This window comes from Nansenia antarctica (assembly GCF_963989245.1).
Source record: "Nansenia antarctica genome assembly, chromosome: 3".
Classification (NCBI taxonomy): domain Eukaryota; kingdom Metazoa; phylum Chordata; class Actinopteri; order Argentiniformes; family Microstomatidae; genus Nansenia; species Nansenia antarctica.
Window position 1 is genome coordinate 83900663 of NC_137688.1, and position 20381 is coordinate 83921043.

The 20381-nt window shown below is 43.5% G+C and overlaps 1 protein-coding gene across 1 annotated transcript; it reads left to right on the forward strand.

Annotated features, from left to right (window-relative positions):
* Nucleotides 1-217: 217 nt before the first annotated feature.
* LOC308153012 (signal transducer and activator of transcription 1-alpha/beta-like) lies at nt 218-17140 on the forward strand (the record flags this gene model as incomplete). The annotated part of the gene is made up of 23 exons (XM_080526095.1): nt 218-345; nt 2584-2728; nt 4793-4888; nt 5631-5717; nt 5847-5925; nt 6940-7031; nt 8520-8671; nt 9174-9332; nt 10018-10110; nt 10808-10867; nt 10975-10995; nt 11079-11169; nt 11279-11320; nt 11427-11510; nt 11637-11735; nt 14075-14210; nt 14701-14756; nt 14860-14945; nt 15210-15349; nt 15519-15704; nt 16058-16133; nt 16444-16540; nt 16744-17140. The coding sequence occupies 23 exons, from the start codon at nt 218-220 to the stop codon at nt 16786-16788; spliced, it is 2250 nt and encodes a 749-aa protein (XP_080382221.1). The 3' UTR covers nt 16789-17140.
* Nucleotides 17141-20381: the final 3241 nt, after the last annotated feature.

Here is a 20381-nt window from a genome sequence, read left to right on the forward strand (position 1 = left end):
ACCTGTCTGTCTGTCCTCTCTACCTGTCTGTCTGTCTGTCCTCTCTACCTGTCTGTCTGTCTGTCCTCTCTACCTGTCTGTCTGTCTGTCTGTCCTCTATACCTGTCTGTCTGTCCTCTCTACCTGTCTGTCTGTCCTACAGCCCTACTGATGCACAGAGTTAACCCTGATGTGCTCTGGGTCCCTTTCTAATCTCAGTTGACTCATTGGTCTCCAGATGGCCCAGTGGTGTCAGCTACAAGTACTGGACTGTAAGTACCTGGAACAGGTGGACCAGCTGTACGATGACTCCTTCCCCATGGACATCCGCCAGTACCTCAGCAAATGGATTGAGAGCATCGACTGGTAAGCTTTGATTTGTTTATCGTGTCATCATGACACGGAGAATAGTCAAACCAAGTCATCCCTCTGGCAGAAGGGGGGACTGTCACTGGATATTAATCTGAAATATGTCCTTCTGATTTATGATTTCACAAATGCTAGTTGTTTCTGAAATCACAGCTTATGAAAAGGAGATTTGTTGTAATACCAAGTAGTAATTAAAGTGTTGGTGTTTATATTTATATGTTTTGTGTACCAGGGATGTGATCAGGCGTTCAATAATAATAATAATAATAACTTTTTATTTGTGTGCGGAGGAGCTACATTTGAAAAGCTTATCTCTGAAATACACGTTAGTTTAGTTGAGTTGAGTTGAGTTGAGCAAGCACACACAATACAGAGACCTACATGTACATGAATAAAGTCATTGCAGATATTACACAATAATATCCAATATTTTACACATTACATTATGTAAAGTAATACATTATGGAATGTGTAATATACAATATATTACACATTACATTACACACACAGTGATATATGTAACACAATAATATGTCACTATTTGCACTTTTGGTTAGATGCTAAACTGCATTTCGTTGTATAGTACTTGTACTCTGCGATGACAATACAGTTGTAGTATTCAACTCTAAAGGGCTCTGCACACAGAGTGCGATTTCTGTTGCGCATCAACGTTCCATTTTGAAGTTTGAATGGAAGTCTATGAGAGCATCGCATTTACCCGCACACGGCCCCGATTTTAATCGCACGGCGAACATTCGATTCCATTCATTTTGAATGGGACAAAGCAGTGCGACAAAACTCGCACGCCGTGTGCTTTGTCCCATTCAAAATGAATGGAATCGAATGTTCGCCGTGCGATTAAAATCGGGGCCGTGTGCGGGTAAATGCGATGTTCTCATAGACTTCCATTCAAACTTCAAAATGGAACGTTGATGCGCAACAGAAATCGCACTCTGTGTGCAGAGCCCTTAAGTCCTTGACCATTGTCTGATTTCCATTGTGGTCCTCTTAAGGCAATTGATTATTTTCTTAAGCTTATTTCTGACAGCAGCTGGTGAAACTGGGAACAAGTCACCAACCAATCAAAATGTTCAGACTTTTATTTTTTTAAAGCTTTATTTTTGGGGAAGTCCCACTCTCATTTCCTCAGTTCTTTTTGGACAGGAACAGTAGAGAAAGAAGTTAGGAAGAAACAGTATGTCAGCAGGGCATGGGCCGGATTCAAACCCATGCAGACATGGGGCATGTGTAGGCCACTGTAGGCCGTGGTGCTAGACCACTGGACCACCCCAGGACACATGAGCCAGTTTTTAACCTTTGTTTTGAAGTTGAACAGAGAAGAAGTTGTAGCATACAGGATTGTGCAATCAATGCATAACCCCTAAATTACACCGCAAGCGTCAACCTCAGCAGTGCGTGTGCGTGGCTGAAGTATTGCGACTCTTTCTCACTGCAATAATAATAATATAATGTTTCATTTCACTTCATTTATATTGAGTTTAGACAGAGAAGTGTGCGCTCAATTGTAAAAGAAAAAAAAAAAGAAGAAAATACTACTACTAGCCTAATAATAGACTTTGGCTTAGATGGGGAGATTCGTTTACATGTGAACAGAAAGTGAAACGTTCAGTTGTGTGGGGGATGTTGAGCGATAGAAGGAGTGGGTCAATCTCACCTTTCGGTTATGACGGCGATTTTTTTTTACAAGTATATTAGAAATAGATCACAGTACGCTACAGTAAGAAATAACATGTATAGCCTCTCTAAATGAAGACACAGCAGCTAATCGCTCAAACATTACATACGTTACTTATCTGAGGTGAAAGACCACATTTCCTGCATCACAAATAAATAAAACATTTTACATACAACCTTCTGCATTAAGAGCTGAAGCAACTTCTTCCCATGCATGAAGTGTTGATTTAAAAAATCGACATATTTACAGATGTAGACATTGAAACTGTAGTGTATGTTGCTGGTCAACAGATCATTTTCAGGCGTGTGGCACGCGGAATAAATAGGCGAGAGCCCGAATCTCTGGATGGCATGTCGCGGCAGCCAGCACGAGACACGCGTCTCACCTGCGTTGTACGGCTGCTCCAACCCGTTAACGTGTGCGCCGAAATGAAACTCACACGCGCTGCTGAGGTTGACGCTTGCGGTGTAATTTAGGGGTTACCTCCACCCAACCTCCCCCGTCTCATCTTGATACCTGTCACTCAAACACATTTGCAGGGATAATGTGGCTGTTCAGGACTCCCTAGCAACCGTACGTTTCCATGAGCTCCTGGCCCAGCTTGACGACCAACACAGCCGCTTCTCCCTGGAGAACAACTTCCTGCTTCAGCACAACATCCGCAAGATCAAGAGAAACCTGCAGGTAGGCCTACGTGTCTCAACAGAGACAGACACTGCTGTCGGGAACTTTAATTACATAACCCGTTATTAGAGCTGGTTAATTCCCCCCTTTTCCTCCCTGGACAGAGCTGCCAATTCTGTGGCGCAGTTAACAATTCTGCCTGTGGACAGTGCCAATAACTTTTCGCAATAACCTGTGGCACAGATTTGTATGATATGATTGGTTCCCAAGAATAGTGATCTCATGACAAATCTTCTAATAAAGTTTTCAATCAATCAATCAATGACCAAGGAAACTTCTAGAAATATGTGTCCCGCGGGGGAAATATGTGGGCGGGGGATTTTTTGACTTTTGCTTTCTCTCTGAGCACATGTACGTTGCTTAATAAAAGGCTTCATTTGAGCCAACTGATTTAAGCTCTTTGTGATTTTATATTACTGCTAAATCTACTAAGAATCAATTAAATCCACAACATGATCTCAAGGCAGCTGGGACCACAGTCACCAAGATGACCATTGGTAACACACTACGCCGTAATGTATTGAAATCCTGTAGCGCCCGCAAGGTCCCCCTGCTCAAGAAGGCCCATGTACAGGCCCGTCTGAAGTTTGCCAATGAGCACCTGGATGATTCAGAGGAGGCTTGGGAGACGGTGCTGTGGTCAGATGAGACCGAAATCGAGCTCTTTGGCATCAACTCGACTCGCCGTGTTTGGAGGAGGGAAAATACTGACCGCAAGAGCACCATCCCCACCGTCAAGCATGGCGGTGGAAACATTCTGCTTTGGGGCTGTTTCTCTTCTAAGGGGACAGGACGACTTCACCGCATCGAGGGGAGGATGAACGGGGCCATGTACCGTGAAATCTTGGGTGAGAACCTCCTTCCCTCAGCCAGGACACTGGAAATGGGTCGTGGATGGGTGTTCCAGCAAGACAATGACTCAAAACATACGGCTAAGGCAACAACGGAGTGGCTCAAGAAGAAGCACATTAAGGTCATGGAGTGGCCTAGTTAGTCTCAGGACCTTAATCCCATAGAACATTTGTGGAGGGAGCTGAAGCTTCGACCTCCAAACCTTAAAGATTTGGAGAGGATCTGCAAAAAGGAGTGGGCCAAAATCCCTATTGGGATCTGCACAAACTTAGTGACCAACTACAAGAAACGTCTGACCGCTGTGCTTGCCAACAAGGGTTTCTCCACCAAGTACTGAGTTATGTTTTGCTAGGGGGTGAAATACTTATTTTACTCAATAAAACACAAATACTTTTTCAAATTCATATAATATGATTTTCTGGGATTTTCTTTTTATATTCTGTCTCTTACTGTTAAAATGAACCTACCATTACAATTATAGACTATTCATTTCTTTGTAAGGGGGTAAACTCACAAAATCAGCAGGGGGTGAAATACTTATTTCCCCCACTGTATGAGGTATGTACAGTTAAGGTAGCTATGTACAGTATGGTATGTACAGATGCATACATAGAAAAATATGGTATGTGCAAGGTTGTATTTGTAAACAGTAGTAGCTCAAAGGGTAATTGATTCACATTGACCAGGGGTGTGTGCAACCAAGCAGTAGTTATGGTGCACCTAACTGCTAGAACAATCTACAGTTGGATGTTCTGGTGCCGCTTGGGCAATTTAGAGTGCTAATGGACCTATCGCTAAGCCACGCCCCAAAATAGAAATTGTCCAATCATATCACAGCAAAAGTCACTACAGGCAGAAAACTCGGACAAACAACTCGCTAATATCTGATGGTGAAAAGCTTCTAGACAAAATATTCTTGTCATCTTTCAAATCAAATCAAATCTTTAAAAAACATGTCTATTACTTGCTGTGGTAGAAATCAGAAGTCAGAAATTTGCCAACTCCCGCCATTGTACGTTTTTGAACGTCATTCAGTCACTGTCAGTGAAGCGTAGTTTGTTTGTCTGAGTTTTCAAAGTGGGAGTGGCTTAGCGATAGGTCCATTGATGACCTCGGTGACCTTGGTGAAGGTACTTTATCCATATTGCATCTCTGGTAAAGACATGAACATCCCATGGTTGATGTTGAGTATTTGACCACACCCCTTTACAGGACCGGTTCCAGGAGGATCCCGTTCACATGGCGATGATCATATCCAGAAATCTGAAGGAGGAGCTGAAGATCCTGGCCAATGCCAAAAGTATCGAGGTATCTAACCCTACAGCGACTCAATTCTCTTTTTTAACTAGGCTAATTCATTGATCACCACCACACGTTTGCATCCATGTCAGCCATTACTCTCAATTTCTGTTGGCTTGACTGTCAGGGTTCCCACGGGTCCTTGAAATCCTTGAAAGTTTGTGAATTTGAGAGAAAAGGTCTTAAAAGTTTTTTGAAAATAGACATGGGTCAAAGTACTTAAATTCCCCTCTCTCTCTCTTTCTAAAAAGAAAATATATATATTCCAAAATGTCCTTGAAAGTTTGTGAATTTGAGAAGAAAAAAAAATCAAGGTCTTAAAAGTTTTTGAAAATAGACATGGGTCAAAGTGCTTGAATTCCCCTCTCTCTCTCTTTCTAAAAAATCAATAATATATCAAACATGTTTTACTTAGCTCGTCAACTAGTAAATAAGTCTCTGTATTGCTTAACTTAACACATATTTCACACAATATATTGTTTTGCTGTGCTGTGGTAGAGAAGGCAAGAGACCATCTAGTGTTCACACATTCAAGCCTCTCTTTTTAAAAAATGTCTGTGAGCGGATAGTTCCTATTATATAAATTCTCATCTACCGGTAGATCTGTCTCAGAACTATGCTGTGTTGGGTCCTTGGATTTGAGGGAATTGAGTCTTGTTGAAAGTCCTTGAAAGGTGCTTGAATTTGATGTTTCAGAAGGTGTGGGAACCCTGGACTGTGGAGGGGTTCTAAATGCTCTATGTCTTTTCAGACCGATAGAGAAAGCGAACAGCCTAACATGGTTGTGGAGAAACAAAAGCTTGAAATCAAAGTGAAAGAGATGAAGAACAAGGTTCAGGTGAGTTATCTTTTCCATAAATGTCTGCCTGTTTATGAGTGTAGGCAGCCTGGCCCAGTCATCCCTCATGTTGGCCACCATGGATTGGTGTATCATGCAAACCCATAACTTTGACCTCCCTCTCTCTAGGAGACAGATCATTACATCAAATCTCTAGAGGACCTTCAGGATGAGCATGACTTTAAGCTGAATACAGTAAAGAACAGAGGTGAGTCAATCTGAATCATTATTATTTGTAAGATTTGTGTTTAAGCTTTAAGTCTTTGCCCAGCCAGCAGAGCAATGATATTTGGAGTTCTGACATGAATTTAGTCCCAAGTTTTCTTGCCCAAAGACTACATTCCAAACAAGGATCCATCTGATTATAACATTAAATATCACAAACATAATTTAAGGGGAGAGTTACCAAAACCAACATACCTCAAGCCAGAGTTGGCCAACAAGCAAACTGCCAGTTCTCACCCAGTACTGGTTCCCCACCTTTAGACCAAAAGTGGCCCAGACATGACTGAAAGGTATCAGGGCTATATATCACATCCCAGAGCTGGCCGTAGCAAATTGCTAACTCTCATCCAGGGCTGGCCTTACACTACTTTTCCGACACTGAGCCATACAGTCTGTGCCTCCTCAAGACCGGATCTGGCCCATAATTGTCTGCTGACAGGATGATGCTGCTGTCCTCTCTGCAATGACGTTCAAGACTTAACCCTATAACGCCTGAACCAAGAAATATATAATTGCTGAATCTCTCGATGGTATGTCAATAATTGATTTTCCTGAATGGGTTAATATAGGACCTAGGACCTAAATACCTGCAGTACCACATTTGATAGGCACTTTCTGACGCGATATTTACTATAAAATACATCATGAAATATAAAGTAATTGAGTTGCTTCAAACAACTAGATTGAACTCATGTTGGATATCAGTAAGAAATGTGATATTCTTACCTTAACCGTTGCTAAAATAGCAAAGAATGGGGACAGAAAACGTTCTGGGTTTGTTCACCATTTTAAAAAAATGTCACAATATGCACAATATGCAATAATCACATTGCATCATGAAAATGCGCACCTGATCCTGATAACCATGTTGTATGCAATTAGGTGGATTTTCGCGGTACTGCGTTCAACTGTTCACCCATTTTGAGGTCCGAAAAAAACCGGTGTAAACGGTGTAATACAGTGTAAACAAAACTCTTTTCCTTTGAATGTGTTTTAGAACATGAAATGAATGGGATTAACCAGAAAGAGATCGAGCATGAGAAGATGCTAATTTCAAAGATGTGTTTCGAGCTGAAATACAAACGAGGGGTAAGAAGGCTCAATACTGTACTGTACTCTACTCTACTCTACTGTACTCTACTGTACTCTACTCTACTCTACTGTACTGTACTCTACTCTACTCTACTCTACTGTACTGTACTCTACTCTACTCTACTGTACTGTACTGTACTCTACTCTACTGTACTCTACTCTACTGTACTGTACTGTACTGTACTCTACTCTACTGTACTGTACTGTACTCTACTGTACTGTACTCTACTCTACTGTACTCTACTGTACTGTACTCTACTCTACTGTACTGTACTCTACTCTACTGTACTCTACTGTACTGTACTGTACTCTACTCTACTCTACTCTACTGTACTGTACTCTACTCTACTGTACTGTACTCTACTCTACTGTACTCTACTGTACTGTACTCTACTGTACTGTACTCTACTGTACTGTACTGTACTGTACTCTACTCTACTCTACTGTACTGTACTCTACTCTACTGTACTGTACTGTACTCTACTCTACTCTACTGTACTCTACTCTACTGTACTGTACTCTACTGTACTCTACTCTACTCTACTGTACTGTACTGTACTGTACTCTACTGTACTCTACTCTACTCTACTGTACTGGGGTCGGTTGCACCACTTCTTACTAAGTACAAACTAACCCTAATTATAGCGTAAGTATTTACTAAATCAAGATTTAGTCACTACTAAACTTGAATGGGTTGCACCAAGCACACTAGTTATGACGTAGAGCTTAGTAACTACAAAATATTTATACATACCCTAGGGTGGTGTAAGTTATAACTTAGTTGTTACTAAGAAGACATTAGCCAATCAGCGAGCAAAGCAAAACCCTCCGTTTTTAAATCCTCAATTTTGGCCGCAATTGGCTAAAAGCTGTAATTTGGCTCTACAAGTGTTAATGTCATTTTATGAAGTTTTAATATGTTTTCAGGCGAGAAAGTAACCATATATATTCACAAAATGTATCCGGTTTATCAAAAGAACCCGTTTATATATCTGATCTGACGTTTTTTTCCCCACTTCTGTGGGAAACTTCGCTAGCAACATTACGTTGCTAAGATACCTTACTTTATCTCGGCTGAGGTAACGACGGTAAGCTCTACTCGTGTTGCTAGCGAAGTTTCCCACAGAAGTGGGGGAAAAAAACGTCAGAGCTAAGATTACTAGCTAAGATTGGCAGAAGGTTGGCGTGGTGCAACCGAAATTAGTAAACAACTAGTTTGAAACTAGCTAGTAACTACTAGGGGTTTAGTAACTACTAAATGCCTACATTTAGTAATGACTTACGCCAAATTGGTGCAACCCAGGCCTGTACTCTACTGTACTCTACTCTACTCTACTGTACTCTACTCTACTCTACTCTACTATAATCTACTCTACTGTACTCTACTCTACTGTACTCTACTCTACTTTACTCTACAATGAACATCATATTGAAGAGTAGAGTCATTTAGAAGTGTTGTTATTAAGTGGTCGGTCTGCCGCACAGGAAGTGGTGAGGGAGCTGGCAGAGGTGCTGAACCTGGCAGACGGCGTGCAGTCAGACCTGATCTCAGAGGAGATGCCGGAGTGGAAGCGTCGGCAGCAGATAGCCTGCATAGGAGGCCCACCCAACGCCTGTCTGGACCAGCTGCAGAACTGGTGAAAGTTTTTGAAAATAGACATGGGTCATTGCTTGAATTCCTCTCTCTCTCTCTCTCTCTCTCTCTCTCTCTCTCTCTCTCTCTCTCTCTCTCTCTCTCTCTCTCTCTCATTAAAATATTTGGAGTTCCGACATGTTATGAATTCAGTCCCAAGTTTAAGACAAGACTACATTCCACAAACAAGGATCCATCTGATTATAACATTAAATATCACAAACATAATTTAAGGGGAGAGTTACCAAAACCAACTAGCCAGCCTACATACCCCACATTCAGACCAAAGATGGCCCAGTAACGAGCCTTCCTGCCCTGTCCTGTAGGTTCACAGTAACGAGCCTTCCTGCCCTGTCCTGTAGGTTCACAGTAACCAGCCTTCCTGCCCTGTCCTGTAGGTTCACAGTAACGAGCCTTCCTGCCCTGTCCTGTAGGTTCACAGTAACCAGCCTTCCTGCCCTGTCCTGTAGGTTCACAGTAACGAGCCTTCCTGCCCTGTCCTGTAGGTTCACGGCGGTGGCTGAGAGCCTGCAGCAGGTGAGGCAGCAGCTGAAGAAGCTGCAGGAGCTGGAGCAGAAGTACACCTACGACAACGACCCCATCCCCCTGCAGAAGAGCTTCCTGGAGGAGCGGGCCCTCTCCCTCTTCAAGAACCTCATAGAACAGTGAGAAGCTTTCACATGTAGACGAGAGAGAGTGGCCGTCACGAATGGACCTGGCTATAGCTAAGCCACGCCTCCTTTGTAAACTCGGACAAACAAACATCGCTTCACTGACAGTGACTGACTGACCGACCGTGACTGAATGACATTCAATGACTTACAATGGCGGGAGTTGGCAAATTTCTGATTTCTGATTTACCACAGCAAGTAATAGACATGTTTTTTTAAAGATGACAAGAATATTTTTCATCTAGAAGCTTTTCACCATCAGATATTAGCGAGTTGTTTGTTTTCTGTCCGTACTGACTTTTGCTGTGATATGATTGGACAATTTCTATTTCGGGGCGTGGCTTAGCGATAGGTCCTTTGGGGTCGGGAAGTCACTGAACCGTTAAAGGAGCAGATGGATGGTGAACTCTTGTTTGTTTGTGTCCAGGTCTACTCCCAGTGACTCAACTGAAGTTGATGTTCGTCATATAGAAATGTTTGCATATTTGTAATAGAAAACAACACCTCTCAGAACTCAATGATGTGATCACGATTACAACTGCTCCCTGATGTCAGTCAGGTGGAAGCAATGTAGAGTAAAAGGCCTCCGTGGCCGGTGTGTGGTGCTCGTCCGTGGTTCATAGCTGCTGGTCATCACTAATTGTGTGTGTGTGTGTGTGTGTGTGTGTGTGTGTGTCAGCTCCATGGTGGTAGAGAGGCAGCCCTGTATGCCCACACATCCACAGAGGCCCCTGGTGCTGAAGACGCAGGTGCAGTTCACAGTAAAGCTCAGGTGAGTCAAGATATATCAGCTCTTTCAGTTTGTCTCTACTTGTTCTTCTGGACATGGGCACTTCTCAAAAAAAATAACTTCTCACTTTTCAAAAAATGACAGTCGAGAGAGGACGCTGGCGTTGCGTGTTCGCCGCTTCTCTGCCCGAAATCTAGATGTAATTGCAGTATACAGAGTAGATCAGAGTAGATTGTCATACAAAGACATTTTGATTTAGTAATCTAAAAATGTATTAGACCCCTATACTTTCTTTTATCTATTTTCTTTGTTTTTTGTGTGTTTTTTTTTACGTCTTTGAGTGTCTAGAAAAGCGCTATATAATGTATTATTATTATTATTATTATTATTATTATTCTCACTCGGCTAAATTACACCAGAAGCGTCAACCTTAGCAGCACGTGTGAGTTTCATTTTGGCACCCATGTTAACGGGTTAGAGCAGCCATACAGCTGCGTCTCACGCGTGTCTCATGCTTGCTGCCGCGGCACGGCAGCTACAGAGTGTCCGACTCTCTCCTATTTTCTCTGCGTGTCTCTATTTTTGTTTGTTGTGTTTCTTTTGTTTATTGTCCTGCTTTTTTTCTTCTTTTTTCTGTACAGTGTCCTTGAGTTTGAGGCGCTTTTAAATCAAATCTGTTATTATTATATTATTATCATTATTTTTATTATTATTATTATAATTTCTGTTTCCTCTCCAGATTTCTTGTGAAGCTCCAGGAGTTTAACTATCAACTCAAAGTCAAAGCCTTGTTTGACAAGTAGGTCGACTGTCTTTAATTCAATTAATTAATTGTAATGATCTTAACAGACTTATTCTCTGAACATACAGTACCTCAAATGACTGCATGTTTTCTTTCCCCCCCAGGGATGTCACAGAGAAGAAGGGGTATGTGCCATGTCATTTAATGTTGAATCTCTCTATATATTTGCTCTACATTTATTGATCAAAACTGGCTTTAACACCGACAGGTTACGTAAATTCAACATATTGGGGACCAACACCAAAGTTATGAATATGGAGGAGTCCAATGGAAGCTTAGCTGCAGAATTCCGCCATTTGGTATGCAATAGCCCAATCTCAAATGAGATACACTGATTTATTAGGAAACGTCCATTTGGACCTGCACTGGTGTCAGTCTTTACAGTGTACTCTTATGATCTCAACACAGCAACTGAAAGAACAGAAAGTAACCGGCAACAGAAACAGTGAGGTAAGAAACCTTTCCAGCATCTCGCTGGGTCATTAACATGTTTGCTATGGTGTGGTAATTACAGTACAGTCGTTATACTGACGTGTCTCTGGCCTTGGTGTCTCAGGGCCCTCTCATTGTGACGGAGGAGCTGCACACCATCTGCTTTGAGTCTGAACTCAGTCAGGCAGGCCTGCAGATCAAACTGGAGGTAAGCTGAACTCACTGAAAACATCTGGGAACAATTGGAATAGTTTTTCTACACTCACATTGTCCTGAGGTCCACCAGATTCCTGGCCAGTTTCTGACAGACCTGTCTTCTCTGACCCTGTCCTAGACCATCTCCCTGCCCATCGTGGTCATCTCTAACGTCAGCCAGCTGCCCTGCGGCTGGGCCTCTATCCTGTGGTACAACATGTTGACCAGCGAGCCCAAGGTAGGCACAGGAATCACCCTAGGAACCTGCTGTTAGAACCAGACTAGGAACCTGCTGTTAGAACCACCCTAGGAACCTGCTGTTAGAACCAGACTAGGAACCTGCTGTTAGAACCACCCTAGGAACCTGCTGTTAGAACCACCCTAGGAACCTGCTGTTAGAACCTGCTGTTAGAACCACCCTAGGAACCTGCTGTTAGAACCACCCTAGGAACCTGCTGTTAGAACCACCCTAGGAACCTGCTGTTAGAACCACCCTAGGAACCTGCTGTTAGAACCACCCTAGGAACCTGCTGTTAGAACCACCCTAGGAACCTGCTGTAAGAACCAGCCTAGGAACCTGCTGTTAGAACCACCCTAGGAACCTGCTGTTAGAACCACCCTAGGAACCTGCTGTTAGAACCACCCCAGGAACCTGCTGTTAGAACCACCCTAGGAACCTGCTGTTAGAACCACCCTAGAAACCTGCTGTTAGAACCACCCTAGGAACCTGCTGTTAGAACCACCCTAGGAACCTGCTGTTAGAACCACCCTAGGAACCTGCTGTTAGAACCACCCTAGGAACCTGCTGTTAGAACCACCCTAGGAACCTGCTGTTAGAACCAGCCTAGGAACCTGCTGTAAGAACCACCCTAGGAACCTGCTGTTAGAACCAGCCTAGGAACCTGCTGTTAGAACCAGCCTAGGAACCTGCTGTTAGAACCGGCCTAGGAACCTGCTGTTAGAACCAGCCTAGGAACCTGCTGTTAGAACCACCCTAGGAACCTGCTGTTAGAACCACCCTAGGAACCTGCTGTTAGAACCACCCTAGGAACCTGCTGTTAGAACCACCCTAGGAACCTGCTGTTAGAACCAGCCTAGGAACCTGCTGTTAGAACCAGCCTAGGAACCTGCTGTTAGAACCACCCCAGGAACCTGCTGTTAGAACTAGTGTTGTTCCGATACCATTTTTTGATCCCGATACCGATACCTGACCGTGCAGTACTTGCCGATACCGAGTACCGATCCGATACCACAGCGTTTTTTTTTTTTTTTAGGCATTCCAAGTTCAGTCTGTACAGTTTGCAGACGTGAAGTGGCCAGTGGGGAATGCTTGAAGTGGCCGATGATCTTTCTCCCATTGGCCAGCGCGTCGCACACACTCCGCTGTGACAGTAGGCCTTCCTGCACCACTAATGCATGTGTGTTCTGTGTTCTGCATATGTAAACAATTCAAACAAACATAGAGAAAACTTCTCCTCGGGAGAAGGAAGGAGGCAGGAAGTACCTGCCGCACGGAGACAGACAGACAGACAGACAGACAGACAGACAGACAGACAGAGAGAGAGAGAGAGAGAGAGAGAGAGAGAGAGAGAGAGAGAGAGAGAGAGAGAGACGGAGAGAGAGACGGAGAGAGAGAGAGAGAGAGAGAAAGAGACGGAGAGAGAGAGAGAGACACGGAGAGCCACAACAGCAGATCCCGAAAGTGGGTGTGGCGCGGAGACGGAGCCGAGAACTATCCCGAAAGGGGAACAGCTGGGCGGGACTCGGAGAAGCGGCCGCGCGGACATTATTATTATTATTTGAACTCTCTCCAGCACGCCGGTGGCGGTGCTAGACTGTGCAACCGAAATAAATATCGATTAAGGTCGATATGTTTTTCCTGTAAAATGTGTCCTATCTTGGCTGTGGGTTGTATCGCTTTAAGCGGAGTGGCGTAGTCTATGTCTGAGGGCTGCGTTGGTAAAAGTCGCTCTGGGAAACTGATCGGCACTCGTAGAACGCCTCTTGTCCAATCGGATTCCTCGGTCCGTTTATGACGTCGGAGCCCAGTGTGCGCTCCGGCGCTCTCAGGGGGACTTTCCGAACGTTGCCCCGGTAGCATAGCTTAGCTTGGGCTCTGAGCAGCTGGAAGGGACAGCAGGTTACCTGAGGTGAGCCTCGCTGCTCCACCGCTCCTCTCCTCGACAACCACAGTTACGTGTTTGTTTTTCCGCGATAGTGAAAGTTTGGTATCGGGTGTTATATTGTTAGTACTCGCCGATACCGATACCAGCATTTTTGTGCGTATCGGTGGCCATGCCGATACCAGTATCGGTATCGGAACAACACTAGTTAGAACCACCCTAGGAACCAGACTAGGAACCTGCTGTAAGAACCAGACTAGGAACTGGAAGAAAGGTATTAGCTACGGAGTAGGACCCTTGCAGGGTAGAGGATGCTAAATGAAGGTGCATTAGGGGTTAGGAGGCGGAACATAATTAGCTCTGTGGGGTGAGATACAAACACCAGACGGATCTAAATCTCTCCCCCTCTCTTCTCCCTGACTGATCTCTGTTACTCTGGGCTTGTTGTGGACAGAACCTGAAGTTCTTCCTGAAGCCCCCGCCGGCGACGTGGGGCCAGCTGTCTGAGGTCCTGAGCTGGCAGTTCTCCTCCATCACTAAGCGGGGCCTCAACGAGGAGCAGCTGGGCATGCTGGGAGACAAGCTCCTGGGTGAGTCTGGGGGATCTGATGTTTGTTTTCAGAGTTCCATCTCCCTCCTCGGTCCCCATCAGACAAGCCCCTGGTAGCTCAAAGGTATCACCAAATTAACGGGCATCTCTAACTTAGTTGGAAATGACACCGTAAGTGTTTTTCTACTCTGTTTGGTTCCAAAAGTAAGGGTGTTTGAACATTAGACATTAGAACCTCTCCCGGGCCTCTGGGGTCTGAAACCATCTGAAAATGAACATTATGGTATAAACTACCTATGGTAGAAATGTCATGCTTTCTTCAAAAAAGTGCACAATTCTTGTGCTAAGCCGCTCCACTATGGGTGAGCCTGAGGGATCTGATGTTTGTTGAGAGTTCCATCTCCCTCCTCGGTCAACATACAGATTATTGGATGTCTGTTATGTTACTATACCTACAGCATTGTGGGTCGATTTACGAGATTCAGATACCCTGACGAGTCTGTAACCCAGAATGTTCTTTTCTTCTACAGGTCCGAGCGCAGCAAGGAACCCAGATGGTCTGGTCCCCTGGACTAAGTTCTGTAAGGTGGGTCGTGAGGACAGGATACAGAATACAAGGTTACATATTAATTCACACCGATCATTTAGGACACATGGGGTCTGAGTGTTCATGGTTCTTTCTGGATCAGGGTGAGAAGAACTTCCCTTTCTGGCTGTGGATCGAGGGGATCCTGGATCTCATCAAGAGACATTTGCTAACCCTGTGGAATGATGGGTAAGTTACTCATCCACATGTTATCTAGAACCAATCATCAGAACAACATTAGCCAACATTAGAATCTGCGCTCGACATCCACACACACATTTGGCGTGTCGATCACAGATCTGTGCGGGTAAGATGGTGGTGGGCAAGGACACGAGAACGGACCCCGAAGTTAATTAGACGTATTTGCTGAGTGACACATTAGAAAAGCAAACGACTGCATTCTCGTCCTAAAATCGATGTCACTTCTTCTCTGTGTTTCTCTCGGTCCTCCAGGTGCATCCTGGGCTTCGTCAGTAAGGAGCGAGAGAAGGCCATGCTGACGAGCAGGTGGCCAGGAACGTTCCTGCTGCGCTTCAGTGAGAGTAGCAGAGAGGGTGCCATCACCTTCACCTGGGTGGAGTACGACGTGAACGGTGAGAGAGAGAGAGAGAGAGAGAGAGGGAGGGAGGGAGAGAGGGAGAAAGACTCTCCTCCCTGGGTGAACGGTGAGAGAGGAAGGGAGGCCTCTTCTCTGGGCAAAGTACACACACACACACACACACGTTGAAATAATTGCCTGCGTGTGTGTGTGTGTTTCCACAGAGAAGCCTGTGTTCCATGCGGTGGAGCCCTACACAAAGAAGGAGCTTACTGCGGTCCCTCTGTCTGACATCATCCGCACGTACAAGGTCATGGCTGCGGAGAACATCCCAGAGAACCCTCTACGCTTCCTCTACCCAGACATCCCCAAGGACAAGGCCTTCGGGAAGTACTACAGGCCCGCCGAGAGTAAGCAAGGACCTCGTTTCTCCAGTCCACCATGTCTGGTGGACCTATCCCAGTAAACAAAGAGTCCAAAAGACGTCCTCAGGGAAGCCGGAATGTGGGTTCAGATTACGTCTTTCTAGGACGTCCAGGTGATGTCTTTAGGACGTCTTAGTCCATAAGACGTCAACTGGACGTCCTAGAAAGACGTCATCTGAACCCACATTCCGGCTCCCCTGAGGACGTCTTTTAGACTCTTTGTTTACTGGGACTGTACTGTAAATGGGTTGTTTAAGCTTTACGTTTATAGTACAAACTGACAGCTGTTGGCCATTGAAGCTTACTGTACATTTCTGGTTGGCCATTTTGTTTTCCAGCATCAGAACCCATGGACGTGGAGGGCCCCGCGACCACAGGTTACATGCCGACAGAGCTCATATCAATATCTAATGTGTAAGTGTTTACAGAGTGTCACACATATACAGTACAGAGCCCTCCACGAGGATTGGAAAGAGGAAGGATTTTGTCTTCTTTTAGCTCTATACTCTATATTTGACCTCATAGGAATTGTTTGATTTCAAATATAGAGATTATTAGCTTTAATGAAACAATTTAAAAGACAGAAACACCTGTCAAAACACTATATTTGTTGTGCCCTGACTATGTATAAAAAGGGTTGTAATTTCTAAATAATAACGTTAATGTGAAATCAATTAATGATTGATTGATTGTTGGCAGTTGAATAATGTACAAATGTGTGTAGTCCCCCATCGAGACTTCAAGAGAGCATCATGCCCATGTCACCTGACGTCTACGGAGTGTTGGAGCAGATTGTAAGCCCGAGGGATATCGATGCTGTGGTGAGTACAGTTCAGTCCACTGTTCCTCATATCCCCTCACTATAACCACACTCAATACATGCTGCCTGTCATGGTTGAGGATGTTTTTGTCATTGTAAAATGTGCTATATAAATAAACATTACTTCATTACGTACTGTACCTGGTTTTGGATTCATGAATATGAAATGTTGTTGCTCATGTCAACTGTTGTTTTCTTCTGTAGATGAACGCTGAGTTTGAGGAGGGGGCTGCCCTGGATCACAGCTAAGACATGGCCCAGGCTGAAGCCTGTTGACCAAGCCTGTCTGACTGGATTACATCTTATCTTTCACGTCTCAAACCACTTTATTCTTTTTCTAACAGAGCACATTAAGACATTATCAAATGAAATACATAAAAAAGATATACCGTTAGTTGTACTGGATCTGTACTGTTGTGGTTATTATATTAACATACATCGCTTTGTTACCATGTGTGGAAGGCCAATCATTCTATATAACTATACATATCATTTTGTATAACTACAGTTGCATATATAAGGGTTGGGGTTAGGACACAGTGGAGAATAATGTTGAACTGGAAGACATTCATTCTTGTATTAAAACTGATTTTGAATCATTGTTATTGGATTTGTACATCTTCCTTCACTGAATTTTGGAGTTTGATTATTTTTTTACCAAATTGAACTTATTAGGAAGAAAGGATTATTTTCCATCCACACATGTATTTAATACTAACACATTCATTTCCTGTTTGGTCTTTCCATGCCTTTTGTTTGATACAATGGGAATAAAAACACAGAATAGGAATAAAATAAAGCTAAAATAAAGCTAAAATAAAGCTGCGACAAACAGTTACTCGCTGCCATAGGGGCTAAAGCAAATACACTTTGAACAGGAAACAAACTGATGACATCAATATAGTACATTCAAAATAGTTCATGTTGACCAACGGACCATGTTGTAAACACTCGTACAACGTTTGCAAAAGGACTGAGAAGTCAAAGTCAATTGATTCCAACGAAGGCAACGCTACAGTTTTACACTTAACAGTCATTGGATCTGATTGGCAATACAAATATTTCTGATTCTGATTCTCACAATGTGGGAATATCGCTCTATGTAGAAATCCATAGGCCCTTTGGTGTGGTTGTATGGGTTGTGGGGGGCGTTGGTTGCAAGATGGGGCCTTGTTGTCTTGTTTTGTTATTATGTGTTTGAAAAGAAAATAAAGCAGAGCTAAAGCGGTGTCCAAGCATGACCCAGTTCAAAAAGCGGTATAAAAACATGGTTTTCACCAGGTACGAGGAGGAAGAAGGGCTTTGATAGTTGTTGTTTTCACAGATTATTTGTTTATTTACATGATCTGTTTTCTATTGTTGGTCAATATGTAAATATGTAAATAAATTTGATTTAATAAAAATAAAAAATAAATTTTTTATATTGAAGTCAACTGCAGATTATTAATTATTAATCTCTGAGTATTGGAGAAGGGGTAGGATTAAATAAGCTTATGCTTCTTCCTACTCCTTTTCGGACATGTGAAGTAAATAGTGTTTTTTGTTTTGTTTTGTTTTTTCTTTTTTTTTGTTTTGTTTTGTTTTTTCTTGTTTTTGTTTTGTCTTTTGTTGTTATAACTATTTCTCTCTACACATGTTCGAAATAAATGCTTTCATTCATTCAAGAAATATTTGATCACAAAAAAAAGAAATCCACACGCATCCACAACGTTCCACACGCACACGCACGACACACGCACACAGTTACCGCGCGTAGTCAACGCAACTTTCGGTACATCAACAATTCTGACGTTTATTCGTATGTACGTTTAAACTCGTATGTATGTTTAAACTCGTATGTATGTTTAAACGTGTTCAGACAAGCTCCATCGTCAGTAGACTAAGATGGGCTGCAACGGGACCCCACCTGTCTCTGCTGCGAGGGTTGGCCACGACCTTACGACTATTACAACCGGGCTGGATGTGGTAAGTCAAGAAGTCACTGCATTTGCGTTATAATGTAGCTTAAATGCAATTGTTGGACATGTTTTAGATGTTTTACAGCTAAAGACGGTCTTGTATAGACAGGCTTTTGGATAGCTATAAGCCTGTCTTTCTGTGATATTGTTGTACACTTGTTGTAAGTAAGTAAAGCTTTATTTATTCAGCACCTTTCATACAAGAAATGCAGCTCAAAGTGCTTTACAACAGGAAGATAAGAACATAAAGTGAATATAAAAACATATAGAATGAATATAAAAGCAGGGGAAAACAGTCAAAAGAAAAGGTAAAGATTTACATTTCTTACACACTATGTGATACATGTGATACATTCATACACTACTATATATTATTTTAGCCCCCTCAGTGAGTGTAGTCACGCTAGTATGGGACCGGCACCTGTGGTACACGCTACCCCACCCGCAATGTACTGCCCTCTCACTTGGTTGCAGGGTATTTCAACCGGGGCCTGGTTACCCCTTAATATCCAGGACCTACTGTCCCTTCCTTAAGCCTAACTTGGATCTCGGCGGGCCTGGTTACCCCTGAAATCTAGTATCCAGGACCTCCTGTCCCTTCCTTAAGCTGTTGTCTGTTACTTGTTGTGGCCCCTGGTCTGGTACTTACTTACTTACATATGTCTCAATTCTATTCTGTGCCATACTGCTTCTTTGAAGGCAACTGAGCCATGTTCCAAATGGCAGCCTCCTGGACCAACTATCTATTTGATGGTCGCTACAGTGGCGTTCATAGTGGCGTTCATCATCTATGGGAGCATTCTTATGGTATGTGGTTTGCCTTATGAAATGGACTGCACTTATATAGCTATGCCTTTATCCAAAGCGCTTTACAACGGCCTCTTTCACCCATTCACACACCAATGGCGGCAAGCTACCATGCAAGGCGCCAGCCCACTCACTGGGAGCAATTTGGGGTTCAGTGTCTTGCCCAAGGACACTTCGACATGTGGCCAGCCGGGGCTCGAACTGCCGATCTGCCAACCTTGCGATCATTAGACGGCGGCTCTACCTCCTGCGCCACAGCCGCCCCACGGACTGGGCATTATGACTATGCTGCTATAGGTTTTAAACTATAGAGACGAGGGTTATGGTTAGAGAGAGAGAGGAGGGTTAGGGTTAGAGAGAGAGAGAGAGGAGGGTTAGAGAGAGAGAGAGAGAGAGAGAGAGGAGGGTTAGAGAGAGAGAGGAGGGTTAGAGAGAGAGAGAGAGGAGGGTTAGAGAGAGAGAGAGAGAGAGAGAGAGAGGAGGGTTAGAGAGAGAGAGAGAGGAGGGTTAGAGAGAGAGAGAGAGAGAGAGAGGAGGGTTAGAGAGAGAGAGGAGGGTTAGAGAGAGAGAGAGAGACGAGGGTTAGGGTTAGAGAGAGAGAGGAGGGTTAGAGAGAGAGAGGAGGGTTAGGGTTATGACTGTTGGGCTAAGATTAGGGCTCTTTGTGTGATTGCTCCATTATTTCTAAATCTAGTCCATGGTTTAAAAAATGTTCTCATTGTCCGTTGTCTCTTTCTCTCTCTGTCACAGCAAAGAAGAGCACACCGATGTGAGTAATTCTACTTTGTGTTAACCAGTTCGCACAAGAAGTAGCTCACAATATTACAATATTGATAGCTGCTATTTAGTCATACTGTATGTGCCTAAGACTAATATCAACATTTTCTCCACTGCGTCTAAATAGCATTGGAAAAGCAACTCAAACATTGGATGACGGAATTTGTGAGTGAGGATTGCGACCTGCTGACAAAACTATCAAAAATGGAACTACTTGTATGGACCTCAAATGTGGGATTTTCTTACCAGGGTTCCAACAAGTTTCAACAAGTCAAATTTAAGAAATATTTAGACCCTTTT